Source organism: Pteropus vampyrus, unplaced genomic scaffold (assembly GCF_000151845.1).
Source record: "Pteropus vampyrus isolate Shadow unplaced genomic scaffold, Pvam_2.0 Scaffold16, whole genome shotgun sequence".
Classification (NCBI taxonomy): Eukaryota; Metazoa; Chordata; class Mammalia; order Chiroptera; family Pteropodidae; genus Pteropus; species Pteropus vampyrus.
Window position 1 is genome coordinate 9,761,419 of NW_011888797.1, and position 21,161 is coordinate 9,782,579.

The 21,161-nt window shown below is 51.3% G+C and overlaps 1 protein-coding gene and 1 pseudogene across 2 annotated transcripts; both read right to left on the reverse strand.

Moving 5' to 3' along the window:
• Positions 1-7,688: 7,688 nt before the first annotated feature.
• On the reverse strand, positions 7,689-18,375 carry TXN2 (thioredoxin 2). Of its 2 annotated transcripts, XM_011387337.2 has the most exons (5): positions 18,185-18,375; positions 17,133-17,395; positions 15,182-15,305; positions 8,466-8,586; positions 7,689-7,972 (listed from the first exon to the last, which is right to left on the reverse strand). In XM_011387337.2, the coding sequence occupies exons 2-4, from the start codon at positions 17,393-17,395 to the stop codon at positions 8,473-8,475; spliced, it is 501 nt and encodes a 166-aa protein (XP_011385639.1). In that variant the 5' UTR covers positions 18,185-18,375; the 3' UTR covers positions 7,689-7,972; positions 8,466-8,472. The 2 variants fall into 2 exon arrangements, with proteins under 2 accessions (XP_011385639.1, XP_011385633.1); XM_011387331.2 differs by having other exon boundaries at positions 7,689-8,586; positions 18,185-18,373.
• On the reverse strand, positions 12,114-12,232 carry LOC111736047 (annotated as a pseudogene).
• Positions 18,376-21,161: the final 2,786 nt, after the last annotated feature.

A 21,161-nucleotide genomic window follows, 5' to 3' on the forward strand; every position in this document is an offset into this window, starting at 1 on the left:
TAATGAAACACCTAATCAATATTATTTTTCAGTGCTTCAGTGGGAGTTTCTGAGAAGCCACCTCTCAACTTAGCCACTCCCCAGCTGCAGGCTCACTGCCCTCCCCTCCTCCCTGACCCTCCCTCCCCTGGGCCTGGTTTCCTCTGTAAACCCAGAAGTGGGAGCTGGTCTCTGAGGGCCTTCCCAGCCTGTGGTTCATGACTTTGGGAGAGTAGAGTTCTGGGAAATGCAGCCTCTGGAGAGGAGACGAGAGGCCAAGCACGCCCACGCAGGCTTCACGTACACAACCAGCCTCATCACCCCAGGCTGCCCCGGCCTGAGCAGACGTAGCTCGCACCCTGCCCGCTTCACCCTCCAGGGCCACACTGTCCAGGGAGGCCGGCTTCTCTGCCTGTTTCTGGAGTCCATGCTGGCCCCATGGTGCCAGCGTGGGGAGGGCCTGGGCTGGACACAGCAGAGCCTGCTGAGGAGGAGACTCCCGCTCTGTGGCCTGAGGGTCGCAGCCCTGGAGCTGGCCTGGCTGTGGCAGAGTGGTCAGGACCAAGTGCTGAGCAAACACTGGGCTCGCTCTGCAGCCAGTCCTTCACCTCTGGCCCCTGTCAAGTCATTCCCAGGCAGAATGCAGTGCTCCGCTGGGCAAGCAAGTGCAGGCATGGGAGGGAGGGCCTTTCTTGGGGCAAGGAGTTGGTGGGGGTGGGGGGAGCTGAGGGGTCTGCCTCCCTCCTCTCCTGCAGAAATAATCTCTTCCCCTCAACCTCCCTGCCAGCTCAGTCAAGAGCAACCCCAAGCCTGGCAGTGGGAGCCCAGAGCCACCTCTGGATTTTCGCCTCTTGCTTGTTGGTTGACCCCAAGCAAGGCTCCAATCCTCTCTGGCTTTCCATTTCTCCCTCTTCCTGCAGACTTGGTAGCTTTCCTCCCTTATCTCAACATCATAAAGACCCTGTGAGGTCAAACGACTAATACGGGAAATAATGTGATAACAGACATGCCCGTTTCACGGGAAAGGAGGACACACAGCGGCTCAGGGACACAGGATGGTGCCCAGAGTGACATGGGAAGTGGCCTAGGTGCTGGGGCTTATCCAGGCCTCCTTGGTGAGGAGAGAAGGGCCTTTGTAATGGGGTTTGGGCAGTGGGATAAGGGTTTAGAGCGGATCAGTTACAGGGCCTGACACAGAACAACTCCTTGGTGAGGTTGCACACTTCACTCACTCACTCACTCATTCATCATTCATTCATCATTCATTCATCTTGAAGATTCGCGTGCCCCTCCTTTGTGCCCGGCCCCATGGGTAGATCGGAGACGTGGAAGAGCATTCAAGGAAGAGATGCGATACGATGGGCTTGGAGAGGGCTGTGGTCTTAGGAGCTGCATTTTCTCAAAGTGTAGTTCGGGATCCCCTGCATCCCAATCATATGTCCTTAAAAATGCACATTCCCAGGTCTTACCCCAGACCGAAGTTCCATCCTAGATCCATAACCATAACCAGAACTTTATATGAATGGTTGCTTTGGACTCAGAGTCTCAGAAACACCAGATTTGGGGGCCTGGAACTTTCTAAGCAGAGGTGGCTGGAGGCACGCCAGGTCAGACGACATTCCTGCTGCTGGGCTTCCCCTCCCCCAAAGTAAACCAGCAGGTGGGAGGTGCAGGTGCGGAACCAGCTCCAGTCTCACACCTGGGGACACTCCTTCCAGGCTCTTGGGGACAATAAAACGCTCCCTTTGCCCTAGGAATTCCAATCTGTAAAATCCAAAAGAAGAGATAAGCTCTCCTCCAAATATGTTCATTCCAACCTCAATTATAAGGGACAAAAATATTTACTGAAAAATATCTAAATATTGGACAATGGAGGAAAAGTGAAGGGTATGACTCTAGTTGAGGGGCTTCTCCTGGTTTTGGGCAGACTGAAGGGTGGTTGTGGGCATGCAGGGAGCTGCTCCTGTGGAGTGGGGACAAGGCTGTAACAAAGTGTGTTAGAATAATGTGTTTACATCCTGGCTCAGCCCCTTCCCAGCTCTGTGGTCTGAGGCCAAAACTAAGGCCCTCTGTGCTTCAGTTTCCTCACCCATAAACCGGAGCTGATAATAGGATATAACTCCAAGGGTTCTATGAACATTGAAGAACTTAATATATATAGGAAAAAAAAAAAAGAATTTAATATAGAGAGTGCTTAGAACAGTGCCTGAGGCCTCTGTTAGCCATTATTATTAAACTATGCAGCAGGCTCTTATGAGCTTGAGTTGTGTTCCTCCCTCCCCAAAATTTATATGTTGAAGCCCTAACTCCTAGGACCTCAGAATGTGACTATATTTGGAGATATGGCCTTTATACAGATGAAAAAGTTAAAATTAGGCCATTAGGGTGGCCCTAATTCAGTATGACCTGTGTCCTTATAATAAAAGGAAATTTGAACAATGTACTGACAGAGAGGAAAAACCTGATGAGGACACAGTGAGTAGGTGGCAATCTGGAAGCCATGCAGAGGCCTCGGGAGAAACCAAACTGGATGACAGCTTGACCTTGGACTTCCAGCCTCCAGAACTGTGAGGCAGAAATGTCTGTTGTTTAACCCACCCAGTCCGTGGTACTTCGTTATGGCAGCCCCAGGAAACTAATGCAGATGCCTGGAAACTTTCACTAGGATGCTTAGCACATAACAACACTATGCTCTGACATTACATTTATGACTTCATGTCAATCTCTCAGCCATGAGGAGGGTGCTATCCTCTCATTTCATTGATGAAGAAAACTGAGGCTCGGCTGATGAGGGGGAGGGATGGGATTAGAATCAGGTCTGTGAGACTCCAAGGCCCTATTCAAATCCCACCTCCATCCCCCTCTGCGGGGCCTCCAGGCCTTACCCCTTGGATAGAGCATGTACTTCTGTGCCTTTGCACATGCCGTTCCTTCTGCCTGAAATGCCCTTCCCACAACTTGCCTCTCAAGCTAACTGCTATTCAGTGATTAAGGTAAAATCTTTTTCATTTCTTTCATTCACATTTATTTATTTTTTAATCAAATTTATTGGGGTAACATTAGTTAATAACATTATATAAATTTTAGATGTACAACTTTATAATACATGTTACTCTTTTGTGTGCTGCCCGCTTGAAGTCTAGTCTCCTTTCGTCACCTTATATTTGACCCTCTTTAACCTCTTTGTCCTCCCCCGACCCCCAAGACCTCCTTCTTGAACATCACCCTCTCTTCACGGTTTACCCGACAGTACTTGCACACAGTTGCTCCTCTCGAGAAGTGGCAATCGTTCTTGTGCTGTCTTCATGACGGTGAATGTTATTTGTTTCTCCTGTGGCATTTATACTTTAGATTGTATCAGTGTGTTTGCTGCAAACCCCTCAAGAGCTCCTCTGCTTTGAATTCCTAATTCCCAGCCCCAGACAGCCCCAGAGAGACACTCACACACCAGCTGGCGGAGGTTCATGGGTGAGGTTGCCATGTTGGGACTGGAGAGAATCATCCAGCCTTGGGATTAGATACTGAGCAAAGGGAATCTCCTGCCTCCTGCCAGGACTCAGGGTGGGGGAAGCAGAGAAAAGAGAAAGGCCCAAAGTCCCTACTCTTGGCAAGAGAAGAGGGATCCTTTGGCTGTCCTGGGGTAGCAGTGTGGCAAAGGGGGCGGGCGGGATGAGGGATTGGGTCAGCCTGCCTGGGCCCATTTCCCGGGGTGTGTCTTGGGTATGTCACACTACCTCTCTGGGCCTCAGTTTCCTCATTTGTGAAATGGGAACAACAATTGCTACCTCCAGTGGATGTTGGGAGGGTCAGATGTGGGTGGAGCACTGGGCGGTGTGGGGCACAAAGGGACTGATGCTGGACTGTCCCCCTGCCGGGAGGCCGAGGAAGGCAGCTGACCAGGAGCGACAGCTGCTTGCCTATGGTCGCCAAGTAAGCTGGCCAAAGGTGGGGAACAAGCTCATGCCCAATTAATAATTAGTAGCTGTGTAACAGGGGTGTCCTAGCTCACAAGAGGTGCTGCCATCATCAGTTGTGTGTGGCGGGCTGGCTTAGAGGCATGAGCTAGAGTGCTGTCAGGCATGGCGGGTGCGTGGGGAACAGCGGACCAGACTCAGGGTGAATTCCAGCAGGCATTCTCCAGGAGTGAGGTCACCACCTCTAACTCCCTGGAGCTGCCTGAGTCACGGGCACCACCGAGCCAGCTCTAGAGCAGGAGTGGGCGATGACAGGGCCAGGACACAGAGACAAATGTAAGGCCTTCAGCATGGCACAAAGACAGGTCCTTCCTATGGTGGGCGCAGTGGTCCTTATCTTGGGAAGCCTGGTGTTTCCTGTTTAGGATGTAGCTTAGAGTAGGGGGAAGCTTGAAGGGAGGGGAAAAGCAAGGTGATGGACACTTCTTGAGCTCCTACTAGGTACCAGAAGGCTTCTACACACTTCGCTGTGCCATCCTCACCATGACCTCATTCAGTAGTGATTGTTATTAGCCCAATTTTGCAGATGGTGCCATTGAGGCTTAAACTGGTGAAAAACCTTGCCCCAAAGGGAAGGCAATGTAACTCGAGTGAGAACACAGCCTGTGGAATCAAACACAACTGAATTCCAATCTGAACTCTGACACCTGTTAATACTGACTTTCTTAAGCTCTCTGGGCCTCAGTTTCCTCGCCTGTAAAATGGAGATGGCAGTTCCTGCCTCTTGAGGCTGTCGTGAAGACAGTGAGATGACGCATACAACACGCACTCAGCGAGTACTAGCCATCACCACCCCCATTTTACCGATGTGACAACGGAGCCTCAGAATGGCAAGGCAACTTGCTGAAGGCCACACAACTGGTAGGTGGCAAAGTGAGGACTTTAACCCAGATCCGATTCTTCCTGCCCTCCTTACACCATGACGGAGTGCCCAGTGGTGGCCTGCAGCTTCCAAAAGGCTGTCAGGAGGCAGATGGAGAGGCGCGGTTCCTTGGAATAACCAGTGGCCCAGATTTCCGAGGGAGCCATGGAAGCCAGGCCTGGGACCCGGGGCTCAGGGTCACGCCTGCAACTGCTGTTCCAGGCGGCGGAGAGGAACTGCTGTAGCATGCCTGGAAGCCCTGCGTGTCCCACACATCCTCGCCCTGACATTGTTCTCTGGACCCTCCCAGCCCCGGGTCCACACACTGGAGATTTCCGGTGGCCTGGCCAAAACTACCTTCACTTTCCGGAGACGCTTTCCCCAGGCAGCTGGGGTGGGGGTGAGCTGGGCCCAGGCCCCCTGCACTGGGCAGGGACTGCTGGGAAGGGCACTGGCCACGGCACTGTCAACATCCCCTTGACCGAACAGGTCCTGGCCCCAGACCCTGCCCTCCTCTCTCACCTCCCCTGAAGCCAAGGGAAGAAAAGGCCCTGACTCATTTCCATTTTAGGGCTGGCTGCAGTCAGGGCACTTGGCTTCAAGTCCCTATCACAAACACACTGTGACCTGGGCTAGTCACCCTCTCCTTATGCCCTTATGAGGGAGACTGGGATACCTGAGGTCCCTGCGGCTCTGACATGAGTTCAGGAGGGACCTGCAGCCCCTTGCGCTGCCGTCTTGGAGTCTAAGCTTCTTGAGGGCACAGTTCCCTTCCTTTGTTCTGCATGTTTGAAGGAACCCACGTTATCATCGACCCAAATGCTGCTCAAAACGCCTTGATGACGAGCACTCGTATTTGAAGGGGCTCCTCAGCCACTGCACTGACACCATGCTGAGCTCAGTCTGCTCGTTGCGAAGTGGGAATTCCTGCCTGGCAGGGGCCTGGCGGGGAACGACAGCAGAGGACACAAGAAGGGAGCCAGCACCGCAAACTCAGGCTTCCATTCCCGACTCCTGCCTCCAGGCCAACTGGATAAACTCTGTATCAGGAAAATAAGGGTCTAGAAGCCACACCCCCTTTCTCCTGCTTTCGGCAGGGCTCTGTGCTTTAGAGGGGCTGGGCATGGTCCCCCTGCGCCCCCCCCACCTCACTCCAGGCAGGAGTGCCAGGCCCTGCAGCTGCACTGCCAAGCCCTCTTCCACAGGCCCAGGGGCCCGAGGTGGGACCCCAAAGGCAACAGTGGGGCTGACGATGCAGAGCCAGCAGTGTCCCAGTGAGGTCAGCACCATGGAATTAGTCGAACAGGGTCACCCTGAGGATTGTGCCCGCACAACCAGTGACTCATGCCAGGGGCAGCCTTGCAAGCAGTGCCTGCCAACCTGGGAGGCCGCAGCACCCCTTCTAAGGAGAGGGAGCTCAGGGCAGCACAGAAGCCCCGCCTCCGGCCCCGAGGCTTTTGCCAGCCCTTCTCCACACCTACCCGGAGGAGAAGCCAGACCCCCACCTGGGTTCAAATCTGGCATCCTTACTCTTCAGACATGACCTTGGGCAAGTCAATTTCTCTGAACTGGTTTCTTCACCTGTGATATGGAGATAATATTTGCCTCACAAGAGAGGAATTAAGTGAGGTAATGTGTGTAGAAATCGCTTGGCAAAGGGCACCTTTTAAGGAGTGGCAGTTGGGTACAGTGGAAAGGGCCCGGGCTCTGAACTCTGGCACCACCCCTTACTCTCCAGGTGTCTTTGAAAACTTGGCATCAGTGCCTCTTCTGTAAAATAAGCTGACACGACCTGCTTGTCAGCTGGCTGTGGGATTAAGATCACGCATACACTACATTTTGTAATATGACGGGGGAAGCTTAGGAGCAGGGGACAGACTGCCTGGCCTTGAACCCCAGCCTGGGTACCTGTGGGCTACACAGTTGTGGACAAGGGTGGGCCTCGGATGTAAAAAGGAACAATAAATAATGCTCACCTGGTGGGGCCGCTGTGGGGTGAGGCACTCGGAACAGTGCCTGGCGCCCCGGAAGTGCTCCAAGCTGCTCTTTCATCTGACACGTGGCTCTTGGCCTTTCTCCACTCACGCCAGTTGCTGGTTTATTTCCCCTCCGTATGCCTTTCACAGATCCTGGGCCTGCAGTCTTTCAGAGACCACGGGCCCTATTTTTGAGACAACCCTGCTCTCCTGCTTGTCACAGCAGCCTTCCCAAGGCAGTCCTCGGGACGACCCAGCAAAGAGCCCAGAGTAACTCGGGCAGTTCCAAGAGGAATAGGTGAGCCACTGAAGAGAATGCACATAGCAGAAGACATAGCACTTCAGGGGCAAGGGGAGGGTGCCAGGATAACCCTGCTGTCTATGGGAAGCTGGCACCTCAGCTGGCAAGCCAAGCCCCTCCTCCATGAGCCAAAGGGAGCCGGGAACAGGAAGGGGCAGAGAGCCTGGCTCCAAGGCTGAGGAGTTCCTGTACCACACACAGGAAGACCAGCCAGCTGGCTCCCTCAGCGTCCAGGCTCCCCTTGGGAGTGGCCACGTGCTAGTCAGTAGAGGTGACCCCAGAAGGATCAAGGGGACCAGTTGCAAAACCCCAGGCTTCCGAGGGAACTATGGGTAGAAAGCCTGGCTTTGTGCCCCTGATCCTCAGTGTTCTCATCTGTGTAATGGGGACAACATCCTCTTGCTTTATTATATGTGAAAGTGTCCCCAGAGCAGTGGCCACCTCTGACAGATGTTAGTAACAGGAGGGGCTTGTCAAGGGCAAGCGGGTGATGGAGAATCTGAGGAGGAAACGGTGCAGAGGGGTGGGGGTGGGGGGGTATCCCGGCCTGGAAAGAGGTCTCAAGTGTCCCCAGAGCCGAGACAGAATGGAAGCTGTTAAGAGTGCAAACCGCAGTTTTATTGGTCCGGTTTGTTCACAGTGAAGCCACCTGCTCAGAGAACCAAAGGGCCAGTTAATGGTGAGGGAGGGTGGCATCTGGAGACTTCGAGCCAAGGGTCTGCAGGATGCCTCAGCCCAGGCATGTTTGCTGGGAGGAAAGAAGGGAGGTGGCTCTTGGGGCGGGGGGGCGGGTGGCCACAGGATAATTTAGTGTGGGGCCCAAGGTCTGTTCTTTACAGCAGGAGGTAGAAGGGACCACATAAGGTTCTTTATTACAGACCTACAAAAAAATGAGAGAATTATATATTACTCTCACTTGCTTAGGTTTCTTTTTTTCCTTCTTTTTCTTTTCACAAAAAACAGCAGGAAAGAAAAGTGCTAGAGGCAGATGAGCCAGGCACCGGGGTTCAGATCAGAAGGGACTGGGGGAGACGAGGACCAAGCTGTTCCTGCTGGAACAGTAACACTATGGGCTGGCCCGGGGCTCTCTCCAAGCATCTTGGGAGAACTGACAGCCCTAGAAGGAGCAGACAAAAAGAGAGTGGGTGGGCAGACAGCTGTCCCCAGATCAGTGGCAGCATCACTGCCCTGGCAGTCAGCTGGGTTGGAAGCACTCAAGGCTCCATGTTCGGAGGCCCGGTCTCCAGAGCACGAGCCCTCAGGGGCCAGACAAAAGAGAGAGGCAGGAAGGGCCGGGAGAGGGCTGTGAATTCAATCGGGGGCCCTCCCGGGACCATGGGGCCCCAGTAGGCAAGGGCAATCAGGGTTCTTCCCTGCTTGTCAGCCAATCAGCTTCTTCAGGAAGGCCTCCAGCTGGTCCTCATCCTTGATGCCCACAAACTTGTCCACCACGTCCCCATTCTTGATGGCTAGTACAGTGGGTACAGCTGACACCTAGATGGAGGGGACAAGGGAGGCCAAGTCAGAGGAGAACTCTTCAGTCACTGTTCCAAGTCTCTGTGGGGAAGGATGGTGGCTTATGCAGGGCAGTCTCTGCCCAAGGCCACGGGTGGGGCCCCTCCCCTTGGTGCAGGGGTCCCACCCACTGGAGCAGCTTTTCCATCGCGGGCTCCCAGAAGTACCCTTCCTTCCCCAACCACATGACTGACTCACTGGCCTGGTGGTTTGGCTGGAAGGACAGGAGAGATTAAAATAACCCTGCAGCTGCGGGCCAGCGCTAGGGGTGGGGCGGAGCTGGGGGCTAAGGGAACTTTCCGGAGGGGCAGCCTGGCCCAGTGGGGACCAGATGGGAGAATGTGAATCCTCGCTTTGCCACTCACTAACTGGGGGCCTCAGCCAGGTCAGGCCATCTTCAGATCCTCGATTAAATGGGGATGGCAGTATCTACCTTGAGGGTTTAGCGTAGGGATTAAAGATTCACATACAAAGCTGAGTGGTTAGGAGCTCGGGCTATGGAGCTGACTGACCCCACCTTGGGCCACTCGGGGCAAGCCACTTTGCCACTCTGAAGTCTCAGTGTTATCAGCAAATTGGAGATCCTAACGGTACTTACACAAGGGGATGTAGGGGCTGACTGAGATAATGTGTGCGCGCTCTCGGCATAGTGCCCTGCACCTGGCAGGGCCATCCAGAGTCAGAAGCTGGCATGACGCCATGCACACAGAGGGCACTCGGCAAATGGTGGCTGCAGAGGGCGGATCAGAAAAATCTGACACGGGGCCCCACGTGAGCCACTTTAGGTCAATGCCTTGATGGGTAACAGGGTCCAGAAAGTCACTGACTCATAGTGGACAGTGTGGGAGGAGGGACTCAGCCATGTACGACCTGACGTTTATTTATTATGGGGGTTACAGGCAACATTCTTGGCCCATGAAGCATCTTCTCAAGCTCCCTCAGGGGACCCGTACAGATTACATGGTATGTAAATAAGGCCCATGACACTCTGGCATTGAGTATTATCTGTTCCCTGGGCTCCCTGCCGGGCATTTGTGGCCATTTGAAAAAAATATATAAACAGAACAAGATAAACATAGACTTTTCTTATACACAAGTTAACTACAAAGTAACAACAGTGATTTACACAAACATACCAGATTTCACATGTCCCGAGTGCTATCCTGCCCATGAGTCATTTGGGGAAGCCAGACTTAAGATTTAAAATGTCCCAACTGTACACAGCAGCTACACAGAAAGAACCACGGGCCAGACTGGCCCAATCTCCCAGCTCATCTCTCAGGTACGTGCCATCGCGCACTCACAGACTTCGCGTGGCAGGCCTTGCACCCGTCTCCTAATGGGCTCTGGGGACAAATGCGGAAGGTAAGGAAACACAGCCCCTGTCCTCCTTAGAGCCTTCAGACCCCTTCAAGGACTGTTCTGGGGTTGATGTGAGTGGCAGGTGACACACTTCTCAGAGGGTATGTGTGGGTAGACCACGCCACTGATTCCTGTCCTTGTCATGGGTGATGGCATGCAGTGCAAGGGTCCAGCACGAACCTCGCCCTGTCTCCAGGCTCGGGCAGGGCCCAGAAGCCTGCTCCAGGATTCACCAAGTCACTGAGGCACGTGGTTTGATGGCGAGAGTATAGGGCCAGTGCTTTGTTCTTTTGCGCCCTCTACTGGTCTGTGAAGACAGCAGCCTCAAATCTGGCCACTCTTAACTGAGGCACAAGGCTCAAGCGCCAATTAATTGTTCAGCTTTGCCCTTACTGGATCTCATCCTGTCCTGCTTCTTAATGGAAATAAAAAGTGCATGTCATTGTATGAGAAGTAGCCTAATTGTTTTTATGTGCCCTCCAAGCAAGACTTGACACCCACCAAGGTGGCCTGGAGGAGACCGTTTTTCTCAAGAACTCCAGATGCGCCCCATTACAATTGTACCTGCGTAAACTCGCACGTGTGCTCGGACACACAGACGATGCTGCAGTCCAGTGCACGGCAGATGTCGCGACTGCATTTTCATGACAACTAAGGCCTAGTTATTACTGATCAAGGGCATTCTTTGAAGTCTGAGCGCATGCACGCACACCCACTCACCCACGGGCATGCCAGACACTGAACTTCCCAGAACACTGCAGGGATACCTGGGCTGTGACTGGACTTCCCTCACGCCCCCAGGAGGAGGATGTGGCTTTGCTGATGCTGAGTCTGGCTCACAATCGGGAGGGGCTGGTGCCTATAAACCCAGCCTTAAATGGAAGAGCACAGGTCCTGGGCATATTCTTCTGGACGGTGATGTAAGTTTCAGAGGGGCAGCGGTTAAGGCCGGAATCTAGCATCCCTCTCAACTGTGACAGCATCGAGGGAACTGACAGGCGGGGGAAAAGATGAAAAGATGTGCTAAGACGTGCCGCCTCTCTCCGTGCGCCACGAAGCCCCCTGGAGCCTCCCAGGCCTGGCCAAAGACCCTGAGAACTTAGGGCAGGGTTGTGTGTGTGGTCTTTTCCCACGAATCTGTGGCCCATCCGCCTGTGCTTCCACTGAGCTCAATGTTCCCACCTATTAAGGACCTACCGAGGGACTGGAGACCTCCTTCGTTAATTGGAGAACTAACACAAGGGAAAGACTGCTGTCACCCCAGTCGCCACATACCGGTGCTTTTCAAGTGTCAGGGATGAGACTAACCACTTGTGCATGCTATCTCATAGACTGCCTCATTTTCGAGATGAGAAGACTGAGGCATGAAAGCTGAGTGACTAAGTGGTAGAGTTGGGATCTGAAACAAGTTCTGTTTGACTTTGCTGTCTGTGTCGTAGTGATCAAGTGACTCCATACCTTGCCCCAAGAGCATGGAAATGGGAGATAAATACCGAGTCCCAGAAAGGCTAGGAAGGACACGTGCAGAAGCATTAAAAGGATGTCAGGTTTCAAATGAGAAACACCAAATGCTTTGCAAAAGCTTTTGGATACTGGAGGGTTCTTGGAAAAGATGTTATTGAAAAAATCAAATCCAACTATATGACACTGTGGTAAAGGCAACACTATGGAGACAGTATACAGGTCAGTGGTTGCCAGGGTTTTGCAGGGAGCAGGGAGGAAACGGTGGAGCACAGGGGACTTTCGGGATGGTGAGGCTACTCTGTGTGATACTGTAACAGTGAACACACGTCATAAATTCATCCACACCCATGAAATGTACTTCACTAAGAGCGAACCCTCTCGATGACGGGTAGTCTGTGCCGTGATGGAGGGTAGGAAGGGCCTTTACCAGGAACACCACGGCCCCTAGAAGGCCGGCCAGGGATTTACAACTTTTGCTCCTTGATGTCTGGTCCCACATTCCTAGCAGTGGCATCACCTGGAAGCTCATTAGAAATGTGGAATCTTGGACCCACCCTGGACCTACCGAATGCTAATATGCTTTTCAACATCCCAGGTCATATTCATGTTTGAGAAGCACTAACTTAGAAGACTCTTCCCTTTATGGTTACTTGGTTGTTTTTCTTTTTTTCTTTTTTCCCCACCTACAGCACCTGGTACTCCTAGGTAGTCTCCCATCCAAGTACTACCCAGGCCTGACCCTGCTTAGCTTTAGACATCAGACGAGATCGGGCACGTTCAGGGTGGCATGGACATAGACTTGGTTGTTTTTCTAATGCTTTTTAAAGGGAAGTCTCTAGAAGATGTGAAATAAAAGGATAAAACTCCCAGGGTGAGGTCAGAAGCAGAAGCCCCAGAGGAAAATATAAAGGCTCAAGTGTCCACATCCAGATCCACAATTTCCCCCTTAGCTGGCAAGATCTGAGTGGGCCGGGGGGGAAGCCCACCATTCAGAAACCCCAGGAGCTGGGAGAGCAGAGAGCTCTCACTTTCCCAAGACAGGGCGGCAGAGTCTGGGGGAGTGGAGTAGCAATTGACAGTGGAACCCCAAGGCCTCGACTGACTTTCCCGTCCCTCTCCTTTAGGAGACAGTGAAATTCTAGGGTGGACAGTTGACTTTTTAGGCTTAAAAAATGTGATGCAAAGGAAGAGGAATTTGTGTGAGGAAGAACACCCACCCTGAGGGGGTGCTGGGTACCCTGAGGGGGTGCTGAGGAGGGCTGCCAGGAGCACTTGGGGAGAGGCACCTGAATCCCTAAATGTAATTTAAAGCAGTTTCTCCAACAAGTTATCCAACAGCTGGAAAAGCACTTCAGGCCCTGGAGGAAGCTGTCCCGGGCTGCGATCTTAGCTGAAGCTTCTTCCTCAGGCTCTTCCAAAAGCACAGGTGTGACAGAAGGAAGGGGCCGGGGGAGGGTCAGGAAGCATCGCTGTTGGAGTGTCCTAAGCTTGCAATGACATCTGCCCAGTGCTTGGTAAAACGGTGAGGGGGTGGGGGGGTGGGAGGAGGTTGGGATCAGGTGACTGAGCCCAACAGCCTTGAGGTCTTTCTGCGTGACCCACGTGCTTTCTGGCCAGTGGACAGAGGGAGAAGAGAGGGGGTCCTATGGAAGGGCCCCCCACACACTTTCCAGGCTTAGCCACAAGACTTCGGTGTGCAACCCTGCATCACTGGTCTCCCTGAAACGCAGGTGGAGTGGTCTTGAGAGCTCTCGCCACTGTGCAAACACAGTTGGCAGGAACCGGGTTATTCTTCTCTGTATCTGCACCAGTTATCACAGTTCCTGGCACATGGTTGGCGCTCGCATTGTGTCTGCTAAAGCTCCGCTGGCCGAGGCTGAAGCTGTGGAATTGGGCAGTGCCAGGAGGGAGCCTAAGACATCTTAAGCCTGTCCATCATCCTAGGGATGCCCAGGATCTCCAGCCCTAAGCTCACATGAGGTCACAGCCTCCCTGTCGCAGCTGCTGTGGGCCTCTGGGGGAGGGATGGACAAGAAAGGAAAGCTAGGGGAGTCTAAATGGTCAGACAAGTACCCCTCTGACGGAACGATCTGCAGGAGAGCCTTTGAAAAGAACCGACTCATCCCCCGACCCAAGCTCTTGTAAGCAGCCTCAGTCCCCTAGTGCCATGGATGGTCTTTGGAAACTGCCCCCAACCACCTGCAGCAGTCATCGGTGGCTTTGCCGTCCCAGCACCTACTGTTCTGGCCTCTGGTCAGGGCAGCCTGATTTCCGCAGGGGGATCTTTCCCAGCCCCAGATCAGAGGGTAGCTAGCCGATTCTCACCCCAGCCCCTGTCCATTTCCTGCTACGAGGACAGGCTGGAGAATGGGCATCTCTATCTGATGGGGTCTGGTAGGAACTGATCCTGGACTTCCAAATTCTGAGAAAGCAAAAGGCCCCCTCTTTCAGTCATTTCTTACCTGAAGGAGGAAGGGATGAAGGTTCATTCTGACCAAATCCAGATATTTCAAGAGAACCAGAAATCTGAATTTTCTCATGAAATCTTCTGAGTTTTAAGTATCAGCATCTGGTCCAATATTTTAAAAAGGTACTGCGAGGACCAGACGAACCTGTCACTAAGCTAGATTTTGCCCACAGGCCACCAGGTGGGACCACGGCTTTGTGCTATCCTCGGCATGGCTATGCAGATGCCTTCTAACATGGCTGCAACTGGCCTTCTCACCTGCCTGTCTTCTCCCCTTGCTCCACCCTTCACTCTGGCCTACAGCCACGGTGGAGCTCTGCGCTTTGACTATAGTGGTCTCCAAGGCCCAGAGGATGCCCCACTTTCCACACATTTCCTCATCCTTTTCCTCCAGCATGCTCTGCTCCGGGCACACAGGCCCTGCCATTCTGTGAGTAAACATGTGAGACCCTGACCTCAGGGCCTTTGCATTTGATGTCTGCTCTGCCTGGATCGCTCTTCCAAAAAGCTGCATGCTTCACCCCTTACTCTCTTAGGTCTTAACTCAGATGTCGGCTTCTCATAGAGGCCTTCCCTAGCCTACCTTTTTCGAAACGAAACCCTTAGTCCCATGCTCAGCATTCCCAACCCCTATTCCTGATTTTTCTCCATAGCACTTATTATCTAAAACAGGGATCAGGGAACTATGGCACATAGGCCAAACTCAGGCCACCACTTGTTTTTGCAAATAAAGTTTTATTGGCACGCAACTATGCCCATCTGTTTATATACTGTCTAAGCCGCTGTGGTACTACAGTGACAGTTGAGGGACTACTTTTGTGCATCTCTTCTCTCAGCACTTCTCACCCTACGCTGAAATGACGTCTATTTACTGTTACCACCCACGAGACTAAGAGCTGCTTGAGGACAGGGAGCTCAACTTTTCTGCACCAAGCGTTGTGAAGGCCTGGCACACTGCAGGGCTCGCAGACTATTGCTGGCTGAACATGTGGCTGGGTGACTTCATGAAAGCAGGAAAGCACTGATGTCCCGAGACAGAGAACCATGTGGTGTTCTGGGTTATACATTCCACTTCCGAAAGGTGGTAAAGCGAGACAAGTGGCTCAGAGGATCAATGGAGTCACCTCTGCACAGTGCTCTGAACTCCTGAGAGCTCTAGAAAAGCCACGACACCTCCCTTTACAGGGTACCTGGTGGTCTTCAAAAATGTCCTGCACCGGCTATCCTGTGGCCCCAAGCATTCCCCACATTGCTGCCCTGCGCAATCCCACCAGTCCATACCTCATACTCTATGGCGAGGTCTGTGTGGTCGTCAATATCCACCTTGGCCATCACCACCTTTCCATGCTGCTTGGCCACCACCTTCTCTAACCTTGGCCCCAGGATCTTGCAGGGACCGCACCACCTCGGAAGGGGAGAAAGGAAGCGTCCCGTCACAAAAGCACTCAACTCCACCGATCTGCAGTCTCTCCAGAACCTTCCCTTGACTGTATCTTTCTGAGGGAACTTTTGCCCTTATTATCTGTTTACGGTGTTTTATTAACCTATAATGTTGACACATCAAACAGTTACGCCAGGAGACTCTGCAACTGGGGAATTCTCATAGGTCCCTAACTTCTAAAACGCGGGCCTCATCCCAAGGCTCTTTTGTAAAGGTTATTTCGCTTACTTCAGTATATCTAAAAGAAATGTACTGTCATATAGAAGAATATGAGATTTACAAGGTTTGGGTTCAAAGAGAGGCTCCTAACCAAACAGCTGACCGTTGTGGGCCCCGGTTTCCCCATTTGAAAGAGAGACTAAGCCTCTCAAAGCTGTGGTGAGAAATCCACTAAGGCCAAGTAGGGAAACATGCTCTGCAAGCTGCAGGATTACTTCAAACACCTCATCCACTCAGAACTAAAGGGAGGAGAACCCGGTGGCTCGGGAGTATCCACAACATGCCAGTCACTGGGCCAGGGCCATCTCAGTTTTAACTACACAGAACCCTCACCCTGCAAAGGGAAAGAAAACATCTTGTTATGAAACCGAGGCCCATACGAGTTAAGAAACTTGTGCAAGGTCACAGAGAAGCACGGCTGGGACTGCAACCCGAGGCTGTGTTCCAAGTGTCTTCTTTTAGCCCCAGGATACTCTGTGATCTCCAGGCCCGGTGTCAATGGCTATCACTGCACTGAACACAGGTGCTCCTCTCTAGGTGGTGAGCTTTTTGAGAACAAGCTATCATCCCCAGGTATGAGGCACTAAGGATGGTGACTGGCACCAAATGAACAAACTCACACCCTGCTTCCTTGTTGGAGCAGAAAATGAAGCATCACCCCACTTATCATTCATTTTAAAAGCCCTCTCTGGAGTGTTCACTATGCCTGGAAGGCAGAACAACTCTGCCTTCCACGAACCCCTGGCTGATGACTTCGTTTTCAGCCTTCGAAACCCTTTCCACTCAGAGATTTCAATTCATGAACTTACAACACCTAAAAACCCAGTCTCTAAGAACTTATTTCTTATTACAAGTGAAGAAAGGAAGGCACAAGGACATCAAGCGGACACCCCAAGGCGACATGGTGACTCCGAGAAAGAACAGGAAAGAAAGCAAAAAAATCTGTTAAATATTTGCCCAGACTTGTAACTCAGGCTACACTGGCTCCTTCTACAATGTCTCATTTTGAGGGGTTCGTCTAAGTTTTCTGTAGCCAGGCGTATAGCCAGGCCCCAAAAGTCTGGAAATGAAGGCCAGGTTAAAAATCAGTAGGCCACAGGTATTTAAATATTCTGGAAACAAACTCATATGGCACTGAAAAGAAACTCCTGCCCAGCCCCTGCACGCACGGACACCAACTTTTTACCATCCCTTCCCAGTTTTGGTGGTAAGATGTTAAAATAAAATGAGCCTTATCTGCAGGGCTGGAAACTGGTATGTGTCAAAAGCCAGAAGATGCTATAGTTATATTTTTCATGCTTTGGTCCAAGCTGAAAATGATTCTGAGCCATTCAGGCAGTGAGATACAGAACACAAGTGTTTCCCAGCACGAATCACAGTGAGTTTTGAAGACTGTTTACTAATGTCTCCTATCAGACTACACTTAATCTCTGAGAGCAGGGATTGGGTCTTCCCAGTCTTTGTAGTAAGTCTATGCATGAGAAGCATCAATCGTGCTACTGAGACATAGCAGACACTCAAAAATATCTGAACAAGTGACACCCCAGTCTTCTCCTGATCCCCAGGACTCACTGTGCATGGAAATCCACAACCACTGGTGTCTCACTGTTGACAACTCGGTCTTGAAAGTCAGGCCCATCCTGGATGTTAAAGGTTGTTGTACAGACTCTGGTGGTATATATTGACCGTGCCTGGCTGGGTGTTACTGTCAGGTCACCAGGACTGCATTGTGGGGTCTGCAGGGCCCTGGAGGCGAGGGGTGCCCACCGACCTTGAGGGGGCGTCCTGGAGATGACAGAAGCCAGGAACCTCCTCAGAAGAAGCCGCTGAGCCATCTGTGACGGGAAAGGGCAGGAAGAGCTGCAGCAAACAGGAAGTCAACACACCAGAAAAAAAGATATCTGGGTACTGGGGGGCTCAAGATGCAAGACTGGAAGCAAAATTCCAGGAAATAATAATATGTAAGATTTCTGGAGTAGGGGTGAGTTAAGAATGAGAATCAAAGAGAAGGAATGGAAACCAGGACAGGAGAATTGAGTTGACAACCAAAAAGAATTCCACATATCGGTGAAATTACAATAGAAGGGAGAGAGGAACCAGTATTTACAGAGCACCTTTCAAAGGCCAAGTGCCTTACATTATAGCCCTCCCAGATCAACTGTGAGAATCTTTCTGTAGTAACGCCCGTATTACAGATAAGGAATCCGAGGTTCAGTTAAGATGTCACATGCTCAGAGTAACTCAACTTTAAATGAGACGCAACACTGGAATCCAAGGCCGTCTGCAAAGTCCTTACTCTATTGAATATTTAAAAAAAAATGTTTTAATGGGAAATTAAGGTGTAAGGGGGGGACGTTGTCAAAGGGTCAGGAAAGAGGAACCACAACAATTCAAGGAGGAACTAAAAGGCACAGAAACAGGTGTGACGTGGGAACTAAAAAAGAAGGAACGTCTGTGTGGAGGGAACTGGGGAAATCGGACGTCACCAGGGATCCCAGCACTCCGGAGGGCAGGTCCTGCCCCCGGGGGCCTCCACCCACTCGGCCGCCGGCCCCGTTAGAAACGCGCCCGCAGCACGCCTCAGCCGCGACACCACCTCGAGTCACCCCGCAAGGGCCTCCTACCTCCCTGCAGCGCGAACAGAGGGACGGACGGCCCAGCCCTCCCCGCCTGTCAAGGGCACTCCTGTCGTCACTTCCGGAGAGGAGTGCCTTTGATCGTCACTTCCGGGGATTTGAAACCTGGAGTACGTTTATCCGCAACGTGAGGGGCGGCTCGGATTTTCCACCAATGGGGATGGCGGGGGAAAGCACACCTAAAGAAGGGGAGCCTCACTTAGGGACCGGAAAAGAGGGGATACCGGAAAAGGGAGGGACCGGAAAAGGCGGTGGCTCTCGGGTGTGTGGCGGGAGGGACCGGAAGAGGCGGTCTGGCCGGAAGAGGAGGTGAAAGGAGGCGGAAGTTCGAGGGAGGTACAAGCGGTGGAAAGGCTGGGAAGGAAGGTGTGGTTTTGGTGTTTGCAAACTCAGGCTGCTTTATGCTCATCCAGCATTGCCCGCCCCTCTGCTTCATTGTCTTCCAAAAACTCGTAGAGGTGCAGGAAGGTTCTTTCCTTCCACTCTTCAAATGAGGAAGCTAAGGTCCTAAGAAGTGTAGTGCCAGCTAAGGGGCTAAGGGGCGAAAGACCCTGTCTGGGAGTCAAGAGGCCGCTTTTTTGGCCCTTGTCTGTATGACCGCCTGGTTTTAGGCAAGTCAGCCTGCCCCGGGGGTCTTCAGTTTCCCAGTATGGGACATGAAAGGCTGGGCTTGTCATGCACTTATTTATAGTTGCTAGGAAAGTCGTCCCCCGCAAGATGGCAGATGGTGGTGACACTTGGAAGGCCTGCTTTTGAGGCCCCAGGTGAAGAGTGGTGACCTGTGAACCACTTAGGCTTGGGCCTGCCTTTCACCCTGTTGGGATTCAGAGCTAATCACCCCAAGATATGCATCTGTGGTATTTGGATTGTTTTGAGCCAAGGGCAATTTTAGCTTCAGGCTCAAAAGAAACTTCTGCCCCTCCCTTTACCTAGAAGAATTTGAAGTAGGGGCCTTGCCCATAACAAGAGTGTATCAGCAATAATCTCTTTTTGACCTGCCTGTATGACCGAGCAAACTTGTATTTACTAAACATCTCTTCTCTTTTTGCAGTGACCCTTTAAAGCCCCCAAGGCACCGTAGTTCATCCATAGCTCAGAAGGTCACATGCCCATATTCCCTGTCTCTGAAATTCTCGTGCGTGTGGGGGGAAATCTCTGACTCATTTTTGTGGGATGCCCAAACATATGTATGTGTTAAATTTGGTTATTTTCTCTTGCTAATCTGTTTCATGTCCATTTGCTTATTAGACCAACCGAAAGAACCTTGAGGGTAGAGGAAAGTTTGTTTCTTTCCCACAACATCCATTGTCAGTGTCAACAGGGCAGCAGGGGTCTAGGCACCTGTGTGTCCCAGGCTGGTGTCACAGCCACCTCTTGTCTTCTTTGCACCCTGTATCTTGCATTACAACCTCTCATGGCTTCTTACAGTTCTATGAATGCACCGATGTCTTTTTTCTCCCCTTGCCTTTGCTTAATTTGAAATGCTTCTTTCTCTCTCCACTTGGTAGAATATTTACACTACTCATTACCTCTTCTGTGAACAGCATTAACTGCTTCTTTCTCTCTAGTGTTTTGTTCATATCCCTTACATAACACATTGCGGTGTCTGTGTCTTCACTAGACCGTATGCTTCCTGAAAGTAGGGATTTGTAGCTTTTACGTGACTCCATGTCTCCAGCACTGACATGATACAGTGCCTGATCACAGGATGTTCAATAATGCTTATTAAGCTGAATATCTTTGGATATTGTTGTAGTCGCCAGCCCCCGAGAGACACACGGACCACCAGAAACCAGTGAGTTATAGGAAACACACCCTTTATTCAGCCAGCTGGGTCTGCCAGGGGTACGCAGACCCCAAATTAAGCAGCCCCGAAATGTAGAGGTACAGGGTTTTTGAGCCCTAAATCCCATTCCTCATTCTGTCTTAAACACAAAGGTTTATTTTTTTCTATTTACTAACTGTCAATGTACAGGTCGGTTGTGCAAGTTGGGGTACAGAAGCAGAAAGCTTATTGTTAGAATGTTATGTTCCCATGGGTGATGACCTATGTTCCCATGGGTGATGACCTATGTTCCCATGGGTGATAGCCTATGTTCCCATGGGCGATAGCCAAGCAGTAATTAGCTAGCACATTCCCCACTGGCCTTAGCAAAAATCAAATCTTTGATTCTTCATGCGGAATTTGTTCATAGCCTCTATTTTGTAGTACTAAAAGTTTAATAGAATTAATTCTCTTCCTTATATATACAAACAAGAAATTAAGGAAACATGGGCCAAAAATTAACAAGAGGAGGAGGATCATTAAAGGTCCAGCTACAGCAGATAGGAGGGTTGTTGGCCATGGTGACCAATTGAACATCCTATGAAACCAGTTATTTGATTGTAGTCTTTGATTATCCCTGGCATCTAAATTTCTCTGTACTAGTAGTAAACTTTCTCTATTCCAGAGTTTTTGGCATAGAAGCAACAGGTTTCACCTAGAGTCATACATAATCTGTCTTGTTCTAAGAATAATAAATCTAAACCTCTTCTATTTTGGAGGACTGCTTCTGCTAGTGAATTGACTTGAAGTTATAGCCTGCTGAGCTTAGTTAAATTTAGGGGAATTCCTACCCCGACATAGTAAGGGGGTTTTGGGTTTAGGCACAACCAGCAATCTTGTCCTATATCTAGGGTGGTCTTATTCAAGACCTTGTGTATTGTTGTTAGCAAAGTTATTAATGCTCCTTCTGGTTTTGGTTGTGGCTGGTCGAATGCCTGGGCTAAAGAGGAAAAAAGGAAGAAACAGAGGATTAGACTTATGTATGCTTGAGTCTTAGTCTTAAGGGCCCGTCTTCCTGAGCTGTCCACTCTCGTGCTGCCTTCACATGGGAGTGATGAATCCATGATGGGATGCCGTCTACTTTAACTGCAGTGGGCGTTGTCAGGTAGACAGTGAAGGGTCCTTTCCATTTGGGTTCTA